Source organism: Talpa europaea (genome assembly GCF_964194135.1).
Source record: "Talpa europaea genome assembly, chromosome: 11".
Lineage (NCBI taxonomy): Eukaryota > Metazoa > Chordata > Mammalia > Eulipotyphla > Talpidae > Talpa > Talpa europaea.
In genome coordinates, this window is record NC_140078.1 from 73,681,375 (window position 1) to 73,702,295 (window position 20,921).

The 20,921-nt window shown below is 47.1% G+C and overlaps 1 protein-coding gene across 1 annotated transcript in view; it reads left to right on the forward strand.

Annotated features, from left to right (window-relative positions):
* Window positions 1-2,309: 2,309 nt before the first annotated feature.
* CDCP1 (CUB domain containing protein 1) overlaps window positions 2,310-20,921 on the forward strand; it is a gene marked incomplete at both ends in the record, with an annotated part of 45,139 nt that continues 26,527 nt past the window's right edge. Inside the window, one exon of the mRNA XM_084247784.1 lies at window positions 2,310-2,391. Coding sequence (XP_084103910.1) covers window positions 2,310-2,391 — 82 coding nt within the window. The remainder of the gene's footprint in view (window positions 2,392-20,921) is intronic.

Below are 20,921 nucleotides of genomic sequence, written 5' to 3' on the forward strand. Positions count from 1 at the left end.
ATTCATTATTTAGATGTTGGATCTCCTGAACTGGACCATTTTCTTAACTTTTATCTCCTATTGTTTATCTCTTTGTCTTTCTTCTCTACTTTCTGGGAGATCTTCTAACCCTTCTGTTTATTTTTTATTTCTATAATTTTTAAAAATTCCAAAGAACTCTTTCGTGGTTCCCTGAATATTCATTTTTTTTATATCCTATTCCTGCTTCATAGATGCAATGATGTCTGCTAGCTATGGAAGCTAGCAATTGCTTTGTTTTGATATCGTCTCCTCCTATAGTCTCTTTCCTCTGGGTTTTTTTGTTTTGTTTTGTTTTGTTTTGTTTTGTTTTGTTTTTCTGATTGGTTTGTTGGTTGATTTAGACTCTATCATGTTAGACTGTCTTTCCTCAAACTGTCTTGAAACCCTGATGGGTCACATTTAAAAGTGAGAGATTAAAAAGTTGAGTAAGTAGAGCTCATGGTAGGGACCTGTTCACCTCTTGATGGGGTAAATGTACATATCTTTACATCTTTCCTCTTGGGCTGGTCAGATTCTCCAGAAGAGTTTCCATCCCTGGTATGGATGATAAAGGTCTCTCTGTCACATATCAGGGGAGTGGCGTATGGGGAGAAAGGGGGACATGGCACATATTGAGTCAGGTGACTGGGGAGCTCAGCATTTAAAATGCTTATACTACTTTCATCCACCTATATTTCAGACTGCTTCCTAGGTTGCCAACCATGCCTCCACTCCTCAGCTAACTTCCCTTGGTTAACCTCTCCAGAAAACATTTCAGACATCTGGGGTGAGGGAGGGGCAGCTGCCCAACCAAGAGGAATAGAGATAGTTTTCAAGGCTCTAACTACAGTACTTCTCAGACACCTCTCTTCCAGGCTTTCTTCTTTTAGATCCTCCATGGTCCTCTAATTCCAGAATATTTTGTGCTGCCAGTCAGCTCCTAAGGTTTGTTGTTACCGTTGGAAATTCCACAGTCTAAATCACGCTGTTTCTGTTTTCCTTACTACTGACTTTCAGTTCTGTTCTCCCCAGGCTCCTAAGACAGTTATACCCTGCCCATCTGCTTTCCAGGCTCTGAGTGGATTTTGCTGTTGTCTTCTGTTTTCCCCATTTTTGTACACATTGTCTTTGTTTGAATATCTGTTTTGCAGGGTCTCTGGAAGGGTCAAAATAAAATGGAGCAGTCTGTTGTAAAATTCACCCTTCAATCTATCATTTTTCTCTGACAACAGACTGTGGCTGCCTGGATTTCTTTCCAGTTCATAAATAACTTTTTAAAAAATGACTCCTTCCATTCAGCCATGATTGTAAAGACACTTCCACACCTTGGCAACGCACTGTGCACGCCACGCTCCACCCCAAAAACCAAGACATCACCTCCAGACACCTTAGCCCCAAACATGCAGTTGGGTTGTCAGGCAGGGGATGCTAAATGCCTCCCTATCAGGAGCCCAGCTCCACGGATCCCACAGCCTCACATATTGGACATGTAGCTCCACTTTCAAGTCAGGGACGGGTCGCCTGAACCCACTTAGGTTTCTTCCCTTGGCCCTTTCCTGCTTTCATTTTCTATCTCCTTCCTTCCTCAAAATTCTAACAAAGTAACTCCGTTTGAGGAAACTTCTCTGCTCTTAAGCTGGCCTCCAAATTACTGGCCTGGTGAATGTGGCGAGGCAGCTTGAGAAATTCAGCAAGTTTGTTTCCTCGCTGATGTGGAAGGCTTGCTGTAAGAATTAGAAAACCTCAGGTGCCGCGCCTGGAGCCCGCCAGGCTGGCCGTCGCGCGGGGAGCCGCTGTCGCCCTGGCTTTCAAGTCCAGGAGCCTCTGGCCCCAGGCGCACGGCAGCGAAGAGCGCACAGAGGAGACCCGGGGGGTGGGGAGCCGCAGAAAGGGCCTCAACCGGGCTTCCTTCATCTCCCAGACAGCGACAGCGAAGGGGCGGCGAGCTGGCTTCCCCAGGGGCGACCTTTGCGCCCGTGGACAAAACACCAGATTATTCTCAGCCTTGTGCGGACGGACTAGCCCAGAAAGGTGGCGACAAGTTCCCGCACCCTAGACGTGAGAGGCGGGTGCTGGGGCAGGAAGGGGAGGAGGCAAGAGAGGAGGGGACCGGCCCGGCCAGCTCGAGCTCCCGCGGCGCAGGGCGGAGCCGGGCAGGTCCGCCCGCGCAGGTGAGCTGGCCCGGGAGGAGCGGAGCGGAGCGGAGGGGAGCGCTGCGCTGCCGGTGCCAGGCTTGGGCGCCCGCGGCCCCCGCTCCGAGCCACGGGCCACCGTCTCTGTCCCCGCCGAGGCCGAGGCGCCCCGGAGCCATGGCCGGTCTGAATTGCGGGGCCACGATCGCGCTGCTGGGGATCCTGCTGCTGGGCGCCGCGCGCCTGCTGCGCGGAATGGGTAAGTGCGGTGCGGCGGCAGCTCGGCGCGGAGCGGCGGGGACGGCCCGGGAGACCGGGAGCGGCCGAAGGGACGCAGAGTGCGAAGGCTGCAGAGCTGGGAGGGTGGGGTACGCGGACCGCGCGGTCGGGGGCGCAGGATCCCCGGAAGCGCCCGGCTCCAGGGCGCGCCGCGTCGGGCGCGGTGGCCACGCCGGGCAAGGTGGCCGTACCTTCCTGGATTCCGAACGCACCTCGCCCTGGGAGCACACCGCGCCACGTGGGAGTGTCTCCGAGCCGGGAACCGGCGATCAGGGACAAGAGCCGGGTGCTGACCGACAAGGAAAGGAAAAATGCTCCCGAGGTGGCGCGCCGCTGGCTTCGGGGCTTTACCTGGATTCGCAGGAGCGCCCAGGCAGGGACTGGGGAGGGAGCGTCCCTCTATCTCCTCCCCTAACCAAGGAGAAAGTGCCAGAAAACGGTGGCTTAGGGCCCCGGATGTCCCAGGAGACCACCTCTTTCCTGGTCCTCCGTCTCTTTTCCTGCTCTCCTCAAGTTGAGGAATATTGATTCGAAAATGAAAGCGCTAAATAGAAGGGCGCCAGGGATCGGAGCCAGGGAGTCTCTATGCTCCCCCTCACCTGTGTGCAGTGGACTCTGACAGCACAGGGGAGGGGGCAGAGGGCATGGTCCAGAGATGTGTATGAATTTCGAGCTATTCTTGCTGGGGGGCGTGGGGCTAGAGGTCGGTAGGTGCCTCCTGTACCTGCGAGGCCCTGGAAGTATTAAGATACAGTACATGGCCTGCTTGTAAGAACTTGATTTGAGGCCTTTCCTGAAACTCTGGGAAATGTTTGAGGGGGTCACAGTGGCCTGTGATAACCGGCAATCTTCCAGTAAGAGTAAGCTCTAATAAACGCTTGCTCACGACAAAAATGAGGGTTGGTCCTCAACTGGCTTCTGTTACATGTCTGGTGGCTGCCAGTTTAGTCACCAGTTGCCCAGATGGATTTTCTTCCTACCAGGTAGTTCTCGACTATTGGAGCCTGGTTGGTGGTTGGGTGTAAAATAGGAGGAAGCCCAGGAACTGCCTGTTTCACTTTCTTAGATCATTCCTGTGTTCTCAGGAACTGGCCCTGGGAGGCCTCATTGCCAGGCTGGAGCGAGGGTTATGGCTTTTGTATTTGAAGCAACAATGGCTTTGCCAAAGCTGTGGAGGTGGCCTAACCAGTGGTGGCCTTTGAGAAGTTACTTAGAGTCTGCCCTAAAAGGATGGAGAAAGTTGGAGAGAGCCCTGTGACTGGGGATTTGTTTTACAAATCCTTGGACTGTCTTAAAGACTGCAGCATAAAAATGAAGTTGGTGTCTGCTGAGCAGAGGGGTGAAGCTCAAGTCTCAGTGTGGTGTGTTTCTGTGAGATTGCTCTCCCATCAGCTCCAGAACTTCCAAGAATGAAGGACTGCTTGAGTTGGAATCACAGCCTTGTGAAAACCTCAGTTTAGTGGCTTTTCAAGGAACTCTTGGATACCAGAGTCTAGGTCAGTGACCCTGTTCTCACAAGAAATGTGAGCAGACATCAAATGATGTGTTTACTCATCCTGGCTCATCCCCATGGCTAAGGCTGTCCATCTGAATGACTAAGAAAAGTTCATTCCCTTTAATTATCATTCTAAAATTATAAAAATTATCTCACAATCAAATTATTTCAAACCACTTCCTACAACCTTGTAATTAGCCCATCACCTTCTCCTGGGCAGCTGGCAACATTCTAGATAACCTTACAAGGAGAGCCGAGCTCCCTCTCATTTCTGTGTAGCTTTGGGTTTGTACTCAGTACTTCAGGTTTTTTAGTCCCTGGCTACAACTGTCATAGCAAACACATATTGTGTCTGTAGGGTAGTTTTAGACGTAAGCATCTCCCATATCTCATTGGTAATCCATCGCTGAAAAACATATTCTGCATGAAAATACTAGCCAGTGCCCTATAGCCTCTTATTTCATGGGGAAAAACTATTAACAGCCCATCCATTGTACAATGTCCCTGAGCTCCTCCAATTTCCAAAAGCATAATGAAAGAAGGGAAACACCCCTATGTCATGAATTATCAGTCCTGTTGAATGTAAAATGCAGAAAACCTCACTTCTAGACTGCCATGCTTCTTATAGGGATCTTTACACACAGTTGCTTTGTGCGTGTTAACACACTTGCTTTGTGTGTAGCATTTTACTGCAGACCTCCACCCCCTTTATTGATACTCCCCAGCTCCACTTCATCCTGGCACTATCTGGTGTGGAGGGTAATTTGAGACTTTGTGTACAACCTTTTGTTTAAAATGTTGTGTTATGTTTGGAGATGTAAACATACCTGGTTCCTAAGTAGACACTGGCCAGAAATAACTGGTGCATGTAACTTAAGTACAACAATGTTTGTGTAATAAAAACTAAGCTGTTTTCTCCTGGAAAAGTATAACTGGAGGAGGTGTGGCTGATTAAACCTGCTGGTCAACTCTCTATCCTTAAGTGAGGAGCATTGAGAGGTGTTGTCACTTGCCCAGGATTACCCAGCTGGTGTGGTGTGGTGATGCTAAGATGGAGGCCCCGGACTCGGCCTCCAGAAGCCAGCTCCAGTGCACAGCGGAACTCTTGAAGACAGTGTTTGGTGGTCCTGTTAGGGGGAAAAGGATGTCCCAAAGCAAATTCCATATAGGCTTTGTGGACTCCACCCCCACCCCAGGTCAAAGCCAAAGACACTGGGAACTCCAAATCCCATCACCACCAAAGGGAAGGTGGCTGGGACCTGAGGGTGGGGTTAAGCAGCCAGGTGGATACAAAAGGCAGACACGTGGGCTTTGGGGGCTCTCTCCATTTTTGGGCTCTCAGCCAGCTCGGAGCGTCCGGTCAGCTCTGAGAGTGACTTTGGGTTTCCAGGTCCTCGGATCGGGTAGGACGCATTAAAGACTTTATTTCCCTATTTTCTCCCTGAGTTGTACATTTTCCTTATTTCTTTTTCTCTTGTAAATAAACCTTTTATTAACCCTTTTGCATGTGTCTGTAGTAGAGTATTCATAAGTCCCTTTAAAGCGCGCGGGTGAGGACCCACAGCCAGGAACCCGTTTAATATCGAGATTGCTCTATAACAGTCCTCGTTGAGACAGTGGCTGCACTCCAGACATCTTTCATTTACAAAAATCAGCCAACGCTTACTGAGTGCTATCTCCATACTTGTTCTAGGAATGAGTATGTGTTTTAAATATTCAAGAAATTTTAAAACTGTTTAGGAAAAGATTTAAAGATATATGATAACAAAAATTCAAATAACCCAGAGTGGTGTGAGGAGAGCACTTATATATTCCTGTGGTTATTGTGATTTATAAGAAGAAATTTTTTTTTTTTTGGTCTTTCTCCCTTCTCTAGCACAGAGCTTCTAAAACCCTAGGAATTTCCGAAGTAGTAAAAAAAAAAAACGGAAGGTGTCCTTTGTTATGTTAAACTTTTGGAATGCCCCAGATCACCCAGGAATGGATGGTTGCCTGGAGAACCAAACTTGTGATTGAAAGGTTGGAATGGGGGTGGGGAGGGTTGGAGGCTGAATTGATTGCCTGTGGCCGGTGATTTAATCAATCTGTTATAGAGCAACCCCGATGTTAAACGGGTTCCTGGCTGTGGGTCCTCACCCGCGCGCTTTAAAGGGACTTGTGAATACTCTACTACAGACACACACAAAAGGAATAAAAGGTTTATTTACAAGAGAAAAGAAAAATGTACAACTCAGGGAGAAAATAGGGAAATAAAGTCTTTAATGCGTCCTACCCGATCCCACGACCTGGAAACCCAAAGTCACTCTCAGAGTTGGCCGGACGCTGCGAGCTGGCCGAGAGCCAAAAATGGGGATCCCCAAAGCCCACGTGTCTGCCTTTTCTATCCACCTGGCTGCTTAACCCCACCCTCAGGTCCCAGCCACCTTCCCTTTGGTGGTGATGGGATTTGGGGTTCCCAGTGTCTTTGGCTTTAACCTGGGGTGGGGGTAGAGTCCACAAAGCCTGTATGGAATTAGCTTTGGGACATCCTTTTCCCCCTAACAAATCCTGCCTGCTTAATGAAGCCTCCATAAAATCCCCAAAAAGGAAGGGGTTCAGAGATCTTCTGAGTTGGTGACCATGTGGAGGTACTGGGAGAATGGGGCTCTCAGAAGGCGTGGAGGCGCTGAGCTCTTTCCCTATCCCTGCCCAGTGAGTCTGGTTGTTCCTTTCATAATAAATCAGTAATCTAGTAAGTAAAATGTTTCCCTGAGTTCTTTGAGTCGCTCTAGCAAATTACCAGAACCCAAAGAGGAAGTCGAGGGAACCTCAGATTTATACCTAGGCAGTGGGACGTACAGGTAACATCCTGGGGAGGGCGGGAGGAGTCACTTGTCATCTTGTAGAACTGAACTCTTCACTTGTGGGAACCTGAAGTATCTCCATGTAAATAGTATTAGAATTGAGCCAAATTCTCAGACACTCTGCTGACATCCAAGAATTGCTTGTTGGTAGTGTGGGAAACCTCCCCTCTATACACTGAAATTGGCTCCAGGAACCCAGAGATTTCCCTTTACCCTTGACTCCAAACCTCCACTCAGAAGCAGCCATAGTTACTTCTACATTGTTCTTAAGCTAGTTTATGCAGATACAAGTTTGTAAGTATATACACCTTCCTTCTTTACACAAATGGTAACATATGCATAGCACAGGATGTATGCGTCTTGATTTTTTTTTTTTCAACTAGCAGTTCATCTTAGTGATCATTCTATTGCATATATGGAGCGGTCATGCTCTTTTTTGACAGCTGTATAATATTCCATGTCATGGAGATGTCATGTTATCTTCAACCAGCCCTTAGTAGTGGAATTTTGTAGTTTTTTGTTACTGTAAGCAGAGCTCATTGTCTTTGCAGCTGACTTTGTTAGATATATGGACAATTGGTAAAATTCTTATAGGAGGAATTAGTGGGTTAAAAGCTTTGTATAGAAGGTCTTAAGGAACAAATGGAGAAAAGTGAGTAACAAAGAAGTGAAGAAACTTGCCCAGGGTCACAGCTAATAAGTGGGTGCTATCTGTGAATCTGGGCAATCTTATTTCAGAGTACAGGCTCTTAATCACCCCTCTGACCATAAATTCTAGGTGAGGGGAGAATGTTTTACTTTCCTTTTAATTATTCTCTTTTGATTTGCATATCAGAATGCCTTGAACACTTTCAAGAAGATGGGACAGGTGTGGGCTCTAGTCATTCCTCCTGTTTACATTGAGAAGCAATTGTTTCTTTTTATATTGTTAAGTCTAATAGTTAAGATGTAACATACTTTAAGCTTTTGTGACACACAGAACAAAAGCATGGGATAGCTCAAACACAAGAGATATTTATTTCTTGCTCCTGTAAGATACCAAAGAGGGTATCTATTCTGAACACTGATAGGGGGATCTACCTCCTTCCACATTTTGACTCTGCCATCTTCAATGTGTGGCTTCTGTGTTCATCCTCACTGAACTGACAGAAGAAAAAGGAGCATGAGGAATCACACATGGGAAGTTTTTATGGTGCAGGAATGGAAGTTCTTCACATCAGTTCTGCTGCCATTCAAGTGGCTAGAACTCGGTGGCATGGCCCCTTCTAACTGGAAGGGAGACTAAAATGTCTACATATGAACCCAGGAAGATGTTGGCTTTGTCCATTTGATGAGTCAGCAAGCAAAATGGTAAGAGCACCAGACTTAAGAGTCAAGACACCAGTTGTAACTTCCAGTCTTGTGGTGTGTTAGCTTTATAACTTGGAAAAAGTTGCCTCGCCTCTTTGGACTTAAATTTTCCAATCTTTAATGTAGGAGTTTCAACAATGCAAAGGAACCTGTAGCCCGGATGTTTTATGAGCTGGTTTAAATGAACATTTATTTATGGACTTCCTGGAGGCCCCTGTGCTAGTGAACACCTCGAGAGGCTCAGATCCAATTTAGATTTGTGCCTGGAACTGTGCCTGGCACATAGGGTCCCTTAATAAATGTCTGTGAAACAAAGCAATGAATAATCCAAGTCAATCCTCATGCTGAGACTTTCCAGTAGAGGGAAAAAGCTTATAGTAGTTAGATGACTACTTCAAGTCACATTGTTCGAAGGTGGCAAGGGCAGAAAGTTCTAAAGTCCAAGTCTTCTGGATCCAATTCTGAGGTTAATCAGATAGAAAGGGGGGAAGAGAAAGCCAGAATCCCTGTTGATTTCATGTGTAGACTAGAAAAACTGGAAGATAAAAAAGGGACAATGTATATTGTCAGGTGGGATCATAACTCTGCCCCTGCAGATGGTGGAGGAGACCTCCTGGGTGGTTGGTGGTCTGCTTCTCTGCCTTACCCAGGGCCTGGGTTCTTTATGGCATAGAACATGCCCATAGGTCTCAACCTTTAAAGGTGTGCCCAGGATGGAGTGGATAGGGGTGGGGTGGGTTTGCTGGAATAACCAGGAAATGAAGGAGACTTGCTTGTGATACAGTAACAGAAGCAGGGTGGAAAGTGGTGCACACAGTGTGACTCTAATCACATGATCGTGCTGTGTATCTGTTGTGTCGAGTATGAGTTTAAGAAAAAAGAGTGGAAGGAAGTAGTGATGCCGAAAGCATCAGCAGTGCCCTGTGCAATGGACGGTTTGTCGGCCATGACGACAAGGCCTTTTTATTGTCCAACATGTCCTCCCCTTTTAAGCACATTGCTCTATAACATCCCAACTCAGATGATTGAGTTTGGTTTGTTTTCTCTAAAGAGTGAGGCTGAATTTGTGAAAGAATACAGTAGAATTTCAGGATTTGCTTTGCAAACATTCACTGCACAAATGTCTATGAAATTGAAAATTCTTTCTTCAGTCTGCATTGCTCAGCTCTCTCCTGAGTGGAACCCAAGCGAGGGCACTGCTGACAGCCTTATTGGAGCCCCAGGGAGAGGCTCCCCTCTGAGAACAACTGCTCATTCTGCCAGATTAAAATGCGTTGCAGTCATAATCACTACCAGGCTATAAACACTTCACTTCAGAGTGTGGACATCTTTAAATAATAAATTTTAAATAATAAATTTAAATAATAAATAATAATTAAAAAAATTAAAACTGTTCCATGGGCACAAAATAACTTTTTTGATGTTTCAAATGCAATGCAAAAACTCCTACCTTAAATGACAATCAAAGCCTTCTGAATGAAATGTGCCATTTCTGCAAAAATGTCCATGGTGCTAATCTGCTGCCTTTGTTTGGGATGGTGATAAAAGATAGTCTCTAGAAATAAGAGTTTCGTCAACTTTCTGAGTCCAAAGATCATGTGGGGATTTAGTAGGACTGTCGTCTTTGTTTTAAGGTCTGCCCACTTGGCCACATGCAACGCCCCATAGCACCTGGAGCTACAAGCAGGCTCTGCCACTCTTGACAATGTGTTATTGATCTAGAGGTGAAGACTTGACGTAGACCCAAGGTCTCTTCAGTGCTTTGGGACCCCAGGTTCACCGCTGCATTTCTGTTTCCTCAGACCACTCATTTCAGAGGACTCAGGATCTTGACTGAAAACTGGTGGGGGAAAAGGGGCAGAGTAGGGGGGACTTGCAAAGCTCTCCCCGGACCCACAGTTACCTTAGCTTTTTGGAAACAATCTCATTCAGGCCCGCTTTGGAGTTGAGCAAAGCTTGGTTTCAATCCACTAGGTGACATAGCCAAGTTCCTAACCTCCCTGGGTCCTTAGTGACAAAATAAGAACAACAGCACCTTGTATTGACTGGTGTCCAGATGAAGTCAAGTCTGTCAGTCACTGAGCACAATGCCTGGTATGAAACAGACTCCTTAATAAATGAGAATTGTTCTTATTTTGATTATTTGAATCAGGCCCAAGAAGAACATTGAAAACAGCAGACAACCTGGACCCAAATGCCCGGCTACCATCTGTGTAACTGGGTTTCCTCTTGGGGGACATTTATATGGTGTTCAGGCTTGTGCTATTCTACACTACTGGAGGTACTATCCAGTGCAGTCCACTTGAGCACCTAGAGGAATCTTTGGGGACCTTTCTAGAAGTGAATCAGGTGGTGGGTTAACAATGGCAAGTAATTGTTCACAACGACACTGGAACAAAGTTTTAAACTTTGTTTGCAAGTGAACTCCTACACACATACACACATTTTCTTTAGCCACTGAACTCATCAGACTGGTTTTATATTACTTAAATGGCATGCTCAATTACACTTGAGAGATGATTGAGAACACCCCACTGGGCTTCTGGGGATCACAGCTACCCTTAGGAGCAGGTATCATCACCAGGACTGGGCTGGAGTGTGCAAGCCATGAACCCGGAGCTGGAACCAGCGCAAGCCTGCTAGGGCTGCTGCCTTTAATCCCTCCTGAGAAAGGAAAAGATGGCCCATCTATCCTGGAAGTTGCTGACTGTTTTATCAAGCACCTGCCTTGGGCTAAATCTGTCAGAGGCGAGTTCTCAACTTGTCAGAACATAGAAAACATTTTTTTCTTGGATCACCTCGCAGAAGCCCACCCCACCCCAATTCAACTGAGCCCTCAAAATAATAGCTTCCAACCTCCCTGTGTCTGCCTCTGCAGGAATAGAATCCAAGTCTCACCAGAGCCTGGGGCAGTGGGGAAGGTGCCTCCCACTGACACCCTGAAGCTCTAGATAAGCATCTTATGATCTTTGCCCTGGATACTGGAGACTGGAAACAACCCAAATGCTCTGGTTAGAAGCCTGATTAAGTAAACTATGGTCCATCAGACAATGATACCATTGCAGATTGAGGTGTGCTGTTGAGGAGAGACCCTCAAGATATTTTGTGGGCAGGAAAGCACAACGTTCTGAACAGTGACTGTGGCACATGCCAAGGATGCAATGAGATAACAGGGTTGGCATGTCCACACACACTTACATTGTTTCAGAGGGACACACAAGACACCAGCGTCAGGGGTTGCCTTTGGCAAGGGCACCAGACTCAAAGGCAGGAGAGAGAGATGTTATTGTTCAGGTCTCTCTCCCTCTTTCAGATCCACTAATCTCACTTGTACTAGTCAATGAGTCCTAGTGAGGGTGAGATCTGACATGTCCATCACCCAGCAAAGTTCCTTCAGACCCTCCTGCAGTCAGTCCCTGTCCCCCTGGCCTGTGGAAACCACTGGTTTGCCTTTTTTTTTTTAAAAAAAAAAAAGATTTATTTATTTATACAAGAACGGGGTACAGGCCAGAGGCACGGGAGGGTGAGAGGATTCACCAGAGACAGAGCGGAAAGCAGATCAGGCAGATGACTGAAATACACTGCTGAGGGGAGCAGCGGGCGAGACAGGAGAGGTCTGCCAGGCCATGTGGGATTCTCGCTGGCCGGCTGGGATCAAACCCACGCTGCAGAGGCTGCAGACAGCTTCGCAATCCGGTGCTCAACCGCTGCGCCACCAGGGAGGCCCAGTGGTTTTGATTTTTAAAAGGTTCTCCCATCATCTCTAAAAAGACCACTTGCCAAATGATCCAATATCTCGAAAAAGTGTGTTTAAAGTCAACCCTCCAATGTATGATTGGTCTGTAAATGAAGACCAGCTATTGCAACAAATGTAGCTGAATGAGGGTTACTACCTTGTCAGCTGAGATTTTCTAGCTGAGTTTTATTCCCCTCCTCCTCACTTGCTGTTTCTTACAACCCCCATTTCATCATTTTTGTCTCAATTTAGTGTTTCACGAACTCCCTGAATTTTTGACATCTTAAGTCACTGACTAGTCCCAACACAGGGACTATCCAAGTGCCAAGAATGGCCTAGTCCATGCAACATCTTTCATAATGACCATCATTGTCCATTTACCTTCTTCATGATGCCTGAACACCTTCTATCATCGCTGTCCTTGTTGACTTAACAGCTTCCATGTCAAGACTTCCCATGACAGCTATCCTCATGGACATGACACCTTTTATAATCATTGATCTTGTTGACATAACAACTTCTGTAACAACCATCCTCTGATGTAACATATCCCAGAACTCTTTGTTGATATAACACCTCCAAGAATCTGTCCTTGCACCTCGGGGTGAGAAAAGCAGGTGTTCTCTCTGGCCCCAAAGCTTTTCTGGAGATGCAACCTTCCTTGGCTAACCTGTTTTACCCTGGGCTCCCTGGTTTACTAGAGAATCACTATATATATTGACTTAGCCCCTGGTCATCTGAGGGGGCTTCCTTCAAAGACTTGTTCTCCAAGTCAATCTGTGTAGATTCACACCCTCCCTGCCTTTAAGATCACTGGAAACAGCAACAACAAAAGGGACTAATCACTAGGCCTTAAAACAGGCCATTGAAAGAGATAGATATATTCTCAATTGGCTGTCCTGGCCCTGATAGGCCCAATCATGTCCACCTAAGTGATCAAGAGGTCAGGCCTTGGCAGCTAAGAAACAGGTAGACTTACATCCTCCCAGAGACCCATTTCACCCCTCTCTTAACTGAAACCCCAAATGGCCACTGCCTCTCTGCAGTGGGTGGAGGCTGCAGTCTGTCCTTCCAGCTGCAGCAAGGATGGAGTAGTGAGTCAGCTGGTGGTCATCCTGCAGACAGCAGTAAAGGCAGAGTGTAGACTGCTGCCAAAGTGTCAGAGGTGAAGGAGGTGGCAAAGGTGTCAGAGATAAGAGGATAAGCAAATGCCAGCCCTGGTTGCCCAGGACTCATTATGCATTAGAGGTGGGGACTTTGAGAGGCACCTTCTCCCTCCCTACTACCTCCCAGCATCTGGACACTAAAGTTTACAGTAAATAGTGTTTTTAGGTATTGTCATTAGCATACAGCTCCATAAAGGCTGTCCACTTAACCTAACACCTTCCATCATGCTAACTCAGGCCAGAAGGGGAGGCTTAGTGCCCCCAGACAATACCTTAGACAGTTGACCCTTGAGCAACTCATCCTGTGCAGTTGAAAATCTGAGGATAACTTACAGTGCCCCTCTGTATCCTCTGGTTCCACATCTGTGGATTCAACCAACTGACTTTCCGTAGTTGATTGACTCCTTGTATGCAGAATCCCCAGTAGAAAAAATTCTATAAGTGGCATATGCAGTTCAGGTCATACAAAAATCACCCCATCTCCCTGTCGTCCATCTGGTTACAAATTCTGTATTAGTTTTTTGTCACTACGTAACCAATTGTCACAAATTTAGTAGTTTAACCTATTAACTCAGAGTTCTATAGGTCAGAAGTCCAGATACAGTGGGGTGGGTTCCTTGCCCAGTGAAAAATCAAGATATAGTTGTGTGCTACCTAGAGCGTGGGGTTCTCCTCTAAGCTTGCTTGGTGGTGGAATTCACTTCCTTGTAGCTCTAAATTATGACAGCTTTCAGCAGATTTTATTCAGACTTCCTCCCACACCCAAGAGGAAGAGATGATAACAGGGCATGGATCTCTGTGGTCACCTCAGAATCCTGCACCCACGAGGTTAACAGCTCAGGGGCCTGATCCCTTGGGTGGGGATGGTACTGATGGTGGGCATCGCTAGATAAGGGCCTGTCATGTGCCTAGCCCCATTCTCAGCGCTTTGCACACATGGCCTCATTCCAATACCTGCAGAAGTCCAGCCGAGTTCTTGCTTTTAGCCAGATACTACAAACCAGAAGCCTGTGGTTTAGAGAAGCAAGGAGGCTTGTCTAAAGCAGTCCAGCCAAAAATCCAGCTCCAAGAATGATGAAGGAACTGGGCTGTTCAGCAAGGAGTGTTCTCCAGCAGGCTGAGCGATGGAGGTTGGTGTTCCAAAGCAGGGCTGTCTCCATAAAACCTCCTCCTGCACCCCCTTCTCCCCACTTCCCATCGTGAGAGGACCTCTAAGCTACAGTTGGACTAAAATAGAGGGGTGATGAATAGTAATGTAGAAATAGACTGATATAACCTCTTGGAAAAGTTCTTTTCAACTATTTTAGTTGAAACATAGTGCATGGCTTATGTTCAGACACGTAAGAAAGGTTTCTACAGCTCTTAATCACCAAAGAATGCAGTTCCTGTCAGAACATTTCTCTGAGAAGTTCTGCTCACCTCACCCCAAGCGGGAGCCCATTTTCCCATCCTCAGCACAGCGACCTGAGGACAGGCCCTTTGGTGCTGGCAGCCCACGGGCTGACCAACGTTGGGCCAGTCTTTCACTTTTCAGACAAATGCACCCATCTGTTTTTGGTAAACTTGAACCATCTTTTGAGATTTTTTTATCTAAAGAAAAATTCTTTCTCCCTCTCACAAAGTGACTGATATGTATATGAATTTGAGTCAATGTTTAATTTTGCTGAATTTTTGCTTTAGTCAAATCAACGATTAGCAAGTAACTGGGGTTTAAAAGTCATGCAGCTCTACATGCTATGTGAAATAAATGAGACACAAAAGGACAGTGATTCTGTTAGGGGGAAGGATGTCCTGAGCAAACTCCATATAGGCTTTGTGGACTCCACCCCCACTCCATCAAGACACTGGGAACTACAAATCCCATCACCACCAAAGGGAAGGTTGCAGGGGCCTGAGGGCGGAGTTAAGCAACTAGGCTCTAGGTTTGAGTATTTAACCCGCCATGTGGTGGGGGGTTGCCCTCTTGGCCACGTAGCACGCTCGGTTTTTTGCCAGCTTGGTGGGTCATTGGGATTCCAGGTCGGCGGAACGGGTAGGGCGCATTTACAAACTTCTCTCCCTCTTTTTCTCCCTGAGTTATTCATTTCCCATTTCCCCTTCCCTTGTAAATAAACCTTTTATCAACCTTTTGTGTGTGTCTGAGTTTAGAATTAATAGGTCCCCTCTGAGCGCGTAGGTGAGGACCCATAGTCAGGCAACCCCATTTTATATCAGGGTTGCCCTGTAACAATTCCACTTACCTGATGTCCCTAGAGCAGTCAGATTTGCAGAGACAGAAAGCAGGAAGGAAGAGCTAGTGTTTAGCACTGGAGAGCGGCAGTTTGGCATGATAAAAGTCCTGGAGGTGGATGTTGGTGACAGTTGCACAGCAGTGTGAATGCACTGATGCTGTTGAACTGTCTGCTTAAAAACATGGGGGAAATGGTCGATTTTATGTCCTGTGTATTTTGCCACACAGAACATAAAATTTAAAAATAAGTAAGAATAAAATAAAATGGGGTGGAAATGTTTGCAGGGTTTATATGTGACTAGAGAAAGATCAATGTTCTTTTCCCTTTTTATTGTTTTACTACAAAAAGCAAAGCACACCTTATAATCCCAGGCTGCCTTGGTGAATGTGCTTGTGCCTCTGGTTCTATCCTATACTTGGAGGGAATCTTGGCTCCCCAGGGCCCCTCCTTCCATAATGCCTGGGGATATGAGTCTCAGCGCCACCAGCATAACCCTCTGCACTTAGGGTTCAGCCCCCTGATAAGGGCCATTTAATCAGAAGCCAACAGTCTTTCTCCTTTGCCTTCAGAGTTATATAAACAACAATTTGCTGTACAAGAACCTTGTGCCTTCAGGACAGAGACTGAAGGGTGTATAGATGAGACCCCATGACCAGCACTACACAGACACAAAGAGGGACTGGGCATGGGTGGGGGGGGGGGTCATCTCATCAGAGATATTTCAAATACCTACCAGCTAGCACTAGTTTTTCTGAGTTTGAAAATTGTTTTATTGAGACATACAGTATACAAATCCTACTTGTACAACCTGGTACAATTTATGTGTGAGCGTATCTTGTAAGCATCACCCAGATCAAGATTTGGAAAGTTCCAGTAGCCTGAAAGTTTTCCTCTTACCCCTTCTTTGTTAATACCTGCCCCCCTCAGAGGTCCAGTGTTCTGATCACAAAAGGGTGGAATGGTTTGTCTCATTGAACTTGATACAAATGGAATCACACAATATATGGTCTTTTGCATATGGATTCTTGTTTAACTATCTCCCTGCTAATTTTTTTTTTATCAGAAGAACCCAAATAACTATTTCATCTCTGATGGGCCTTTGGAAAGAAGTACTACAGGGTGAAACACTAAACTAATTGGAAATTCGGTCACTTCTAAACATTTAGCAGGTGCGGAAGTGCCAGCCACTGCTCCATCTCTGAGGCACTTACAGATGGGTTTTTGAAGCTCCTTCTTGGTTCTTCCCCTTCCTTCCTCGTGAACCTTTCGTGGTCCTTGTAACTCATGCTTCAGTCTGACAAAATGAACTTTTTAAATATTTCTTAAAATGTTAATGTGATTTAAACTGGCCCTGTGATATTTTAGCATATCAGCATGAATGATTTACAATGGTCATAAGCTGAGTTCTATCTGTTGCTTACTGCTGTAATTCCCATGTTCGAAGTCTGTTGTTAGGCAGCTTTCTCTACCTCTCTGTGGACCTCTTGGAAATCATTCTTCCACTGAGCACTGTTCAGTTCAATCTAGAATTAAATGTTAAAGTCTGAGTCTCTGGTTGGCAAGAAGGCTTTCAATGGCCACCGTCCCAGAAGCATTTCTACGCAGCGTGTTCACTTGTGTATAACCCTAGCGGGGCCCTCAGCCTGACTGTGAGTCTCTAAAACACAAGTCTAGTGGGGTGTGTGTCTTGGATCTTAGAGGGTAAGTTTTCCTGCAAGCAGATCTCCACTCTAGAACAGTCATTCAAAGCACAGGTCCTACAGACCATCGATCGCTAGCATTACCCCTTTGGAGGATGCTACAGATTCTTTAAAAAATAAACAACTTTCATCAGTGTATATACCTTTCTTTCCTAAGAAGATAGGAATTAAGAACGAGGAGTGAATGGATGAACACAATGGTCCCCTGTTTAAATAAGCTCTTCCCACAAGTTGGATTGAATGGGAGTGCACACAGCTTCCTTTTAATATTGTTCCTTGAACTTTATTTTAGTTGTTTTTTCTGATTGTTTTAAGAGCTCTGGAAATCAGTGAACTATTTTAAAGGGAACTGAAGGTGTCTCTCACTGAGCAGGGATGAACCCGATGTCCTTTGTCCCTGGAAGTGACTCCGGAAGTTGGCGCCCACCTTGTTCATCTGGGTGTGCTGGCCCACACAGCAGCTGCCATTATCCTGAGCGACAGGGCCAGGCAGAGCCTTCTTCAAAGTTGCAGCACTGGGTTGTCTTTGGGCCTTCTGCCTCCACTGTGCCTGCCCCAGCCCTGCTCCCCCTCAAGTCACACTTGATCACCCCAGGCCTTTATTTATAACTTTGGTCAATGCCTGTTCCTTGTGGGATGTTAGGTCCTTGCGGTGTGTGATATATGGGTACATCATGTGGCCCTCTCCTTTGGAGAGCCTGGGGAGCTCTGACAGTGGCATGTTAGGTGAGTTCTTGTAGCCACCTCAAGCCCAGTGTCTTCAGTTAGAAGGTGTACCTGCTACTGGGGGCTAGGGGATTGGCTGGTGACCTGTCCTGCCACCTTCCTCTTCCCCCAGACTTGGGACAATAGCCTGAAGCATTCTCCCAGCTTCTGTGTGGGGATGCCTGAGGGCAGCTGTCATCCTACCTCCTTTGCTGCTGAGAAAGAGAATGAGAGGTTGCCCAGATGTCTCAGCAGGCTGCTTTTCCCAAGCTGGCTAGGAGCACAGTGGGGAGGGGGACTAGGGAAAAGTTGGAGGAAGGGGGTGGTGTGACTTATCAGGTTGAATGGGCAGCTTTCCAGTACAACCGTCTGGATGGGCAGGGGGAGTTTCTTTTCAGGAGGAAACATTTCCTGTCAAGTAAAACCAGAGGCTTGAGTTGAGATTCTCACACCCCAACTATCTATAAATGAGAAGGAATCGGCAGGTGGGCATCTGGGGGCTTTTCCTAAACTTCGTCTGGTTGCCCATGAGCCTCTCTGACAGCGAGCCCCTAGGGCCGCAGCTTCTGTTGCCTGCTTTCCTTCCGAGACCCTGCACTAGCCCTTTATGCCAATGCTTTGTTCCAGAATCATGGTGCTTTTCTTATGCCTCCAACCCAGTCCTGCTCCTTCCATGCCCATGACACTCAGGCAAACCTCACAAAGCAGCCAAACATGCCAATTTCCCTTTGTCAGATCCTTGAGCCAAAAGACACAGAAAAGGTGTACCACGCCCCAATATGCCGACTTCCAGGAAACCTCAGACCCTGGGTTGAGTTCACACTACACTTTCCAATTATTCTGAAACGAGGAAGGATTTTATTAATGCAGTGTACCTGCAGAAGCCTTCAAGCAAACATTTTCCCTTTTGGTACCCTGGCCATCCCCTACAGAGCCAGCTAGGAAGCCTTTCTTCTACCTTAAATGACTGTCAGAGAGAACAGACCATCTCTTCAAACAGTTCTGGCTGCTGTGGACATCCTCGGTGGGGCAAGCTCTGCTGAAGTCGCTCATCAGGTGTGGGCTCCAGTGTCTCTGCTCTGGCCCCGGACCTGGCCCCGCCTCTTATTAGTCATGTTTGCAGGCCAGTCACTTCACCTCGCTGACCCTCAGTTTCTTCATCTATAAAATGGGGATTCATAGTAGAACCTACTTTACAGAGCAGTTGTGGGCATGTGTAAATCCCTAATGAACGTAGCTTATGCTTGGCACATTTCAGACACTGAGTGTTCTCTGCTGTGCTCATGCGGGCCTGGTGTCCAGGTTCCCAAGGTGTCTCATCCAGGAGAGGTGGGTGAGCTCCTGAACCAGCAGTTTGTGCCCTGGTTCTTTCTTGTGTACGTGTGGGAAGTTAACCATTTCCAGGTAGGCAGATGGATGGTCATCCTGACATGGGGAAGAGTTTTCGCCTCAGTTTACCTAGTCTGTAATTGGCCCTAGCCAGGTCCATCAAAATGGATTCAGGGGGCCTAAACCAGTTGCCCCTCCACCATCCACAGGCCTTGGGTCCCCAGGCCCCCAGATTAGTACTCTGTCTAGTGGCATGGCAGCCTGGCACTGCCCCCCTCACACAAGCAGGCCCCATTAAAAGGGGTCATGTTGGTGGTGATACCCCACCCTTGGTGTCAGCGCCACGCACTTCATAAGGATGGGAGCTCTTCTCCCTTTGTGCTGGCTGACTTGACCAGCCTTGGGTGCTGCCAGGAGGGCAGTGATACCTGAGGGTGTGATAAGGGCAGGCATGCTGAGGTCAAACCACAGTGTCTCGGCTGACTCAGCAAACGTGGGGAAACGAGGTCACTACTATCCTGAGCCTCCAAGGGCTGCTGGCTTCATGAGTCAACACATACTGAAGGGCCATGATGGCCAGCAAGCAGGGCCAGGGCAGGGAGATGCAGAAAACCGAAGAGGTGCTTATACTTGCACAAGCCTGACATTGAGTGCACCTCAAGTTTGCTCCAGGTGCCTTACCTGCCCCACCCTTGACCCTGCCCAGCTAGCCAGGACTTTGGACTTTCTGAGAACTAAGCTGCCGCTACCTTGTTTCCCTGCTTGACACCCTTCAGTGGTGACTGACACTAACAGCAGCAGTAGTGATTATAAGTGCTGCCTTAATAATATCAATCATAATAACAGCTAATATTGATCGACTACCTGGTCATAAGCCCTTTACAGGTATTAACTCAGTTGTCCTTACAATTCTATTATTAACCCAATTCGAAGATCAGGAAGTAAGTCACAGAGAAGCTGAGCAATTTGCCCATGTGCACACAGCTGGTAACTGGTAGGACTAGGAGTTGATCCAGGCAGTAGGATTCTGGAATCCCAGCTCTTAAGCACAAAGCTCCACAGCCAACAAAAGTCCACAGCCAACAACCAAGCCCCTTCTCAGCCTCTGTCTCCAGCCCCCTCCATCCATATTTCTGTTGCCCTCTGGCCAAACCTAACCCCCTGGAGTGGCTCCACTGAAGTGATGTTCTTCACATCCCTGTGACTTTACACTTGCTATTCCTTCCACTGTCCTTCCTGGCACCAGTCTCCCTCTCCCTGATAGACAAACTCTTATTCATTTTTCAAGACCCTTCTTAAGTCATGCCTCCTCTGTGAAGCCTTCCATGACCACCACCCCCAGTAATAGCTGAGCCTCTGTGTTTTCACAGTACCTTGATTGTTCTCGGTGCCCTCAAATTGTTGGCTATCTTGCGGGGTCTGGTGGGGCGGACAAGACAGGCAAGAGTATGTGCGATTCATGTGAATTCAGCAATTCCCTCCTGCAGGGAGTAAAGACAGGAGAATTCATGTCAATGATGTGAGTGTCCCCACAGGGTGGATGTGAGATGAAAGAGTGAGTCACTGTCTCTTCTGCCACCATCACTTCCTCAGGCTCCATGGCGTGAGCCTCCCACACTCTGTATTTTGCAGAACTGACCCCTAAAAGCCAATCAGGCATATCACTACCTGTTATTTAACCCAGGAAGAGGGTACCCGCTCCATGAATCAGCAGATACCGGCCGCAGCCAGTGGACTTGTTGAGAGCAGGACATTGGTCTGCAGTGTGACATCCCCCTAAGAAAGGACAGGACTATTCTGACCAGAAGTGATTTTATGGGCTTGGTTTGGAATCTGACTCCCACAAAGGCTGCAAATGGTGTGCCATGCTGATTCACAATTATCCTGCTTGGTTCCTGCATCTGCCCCCCTTGACATTTGGAGCACCAGACAGCTTAACATGTGCATCCTGTGCC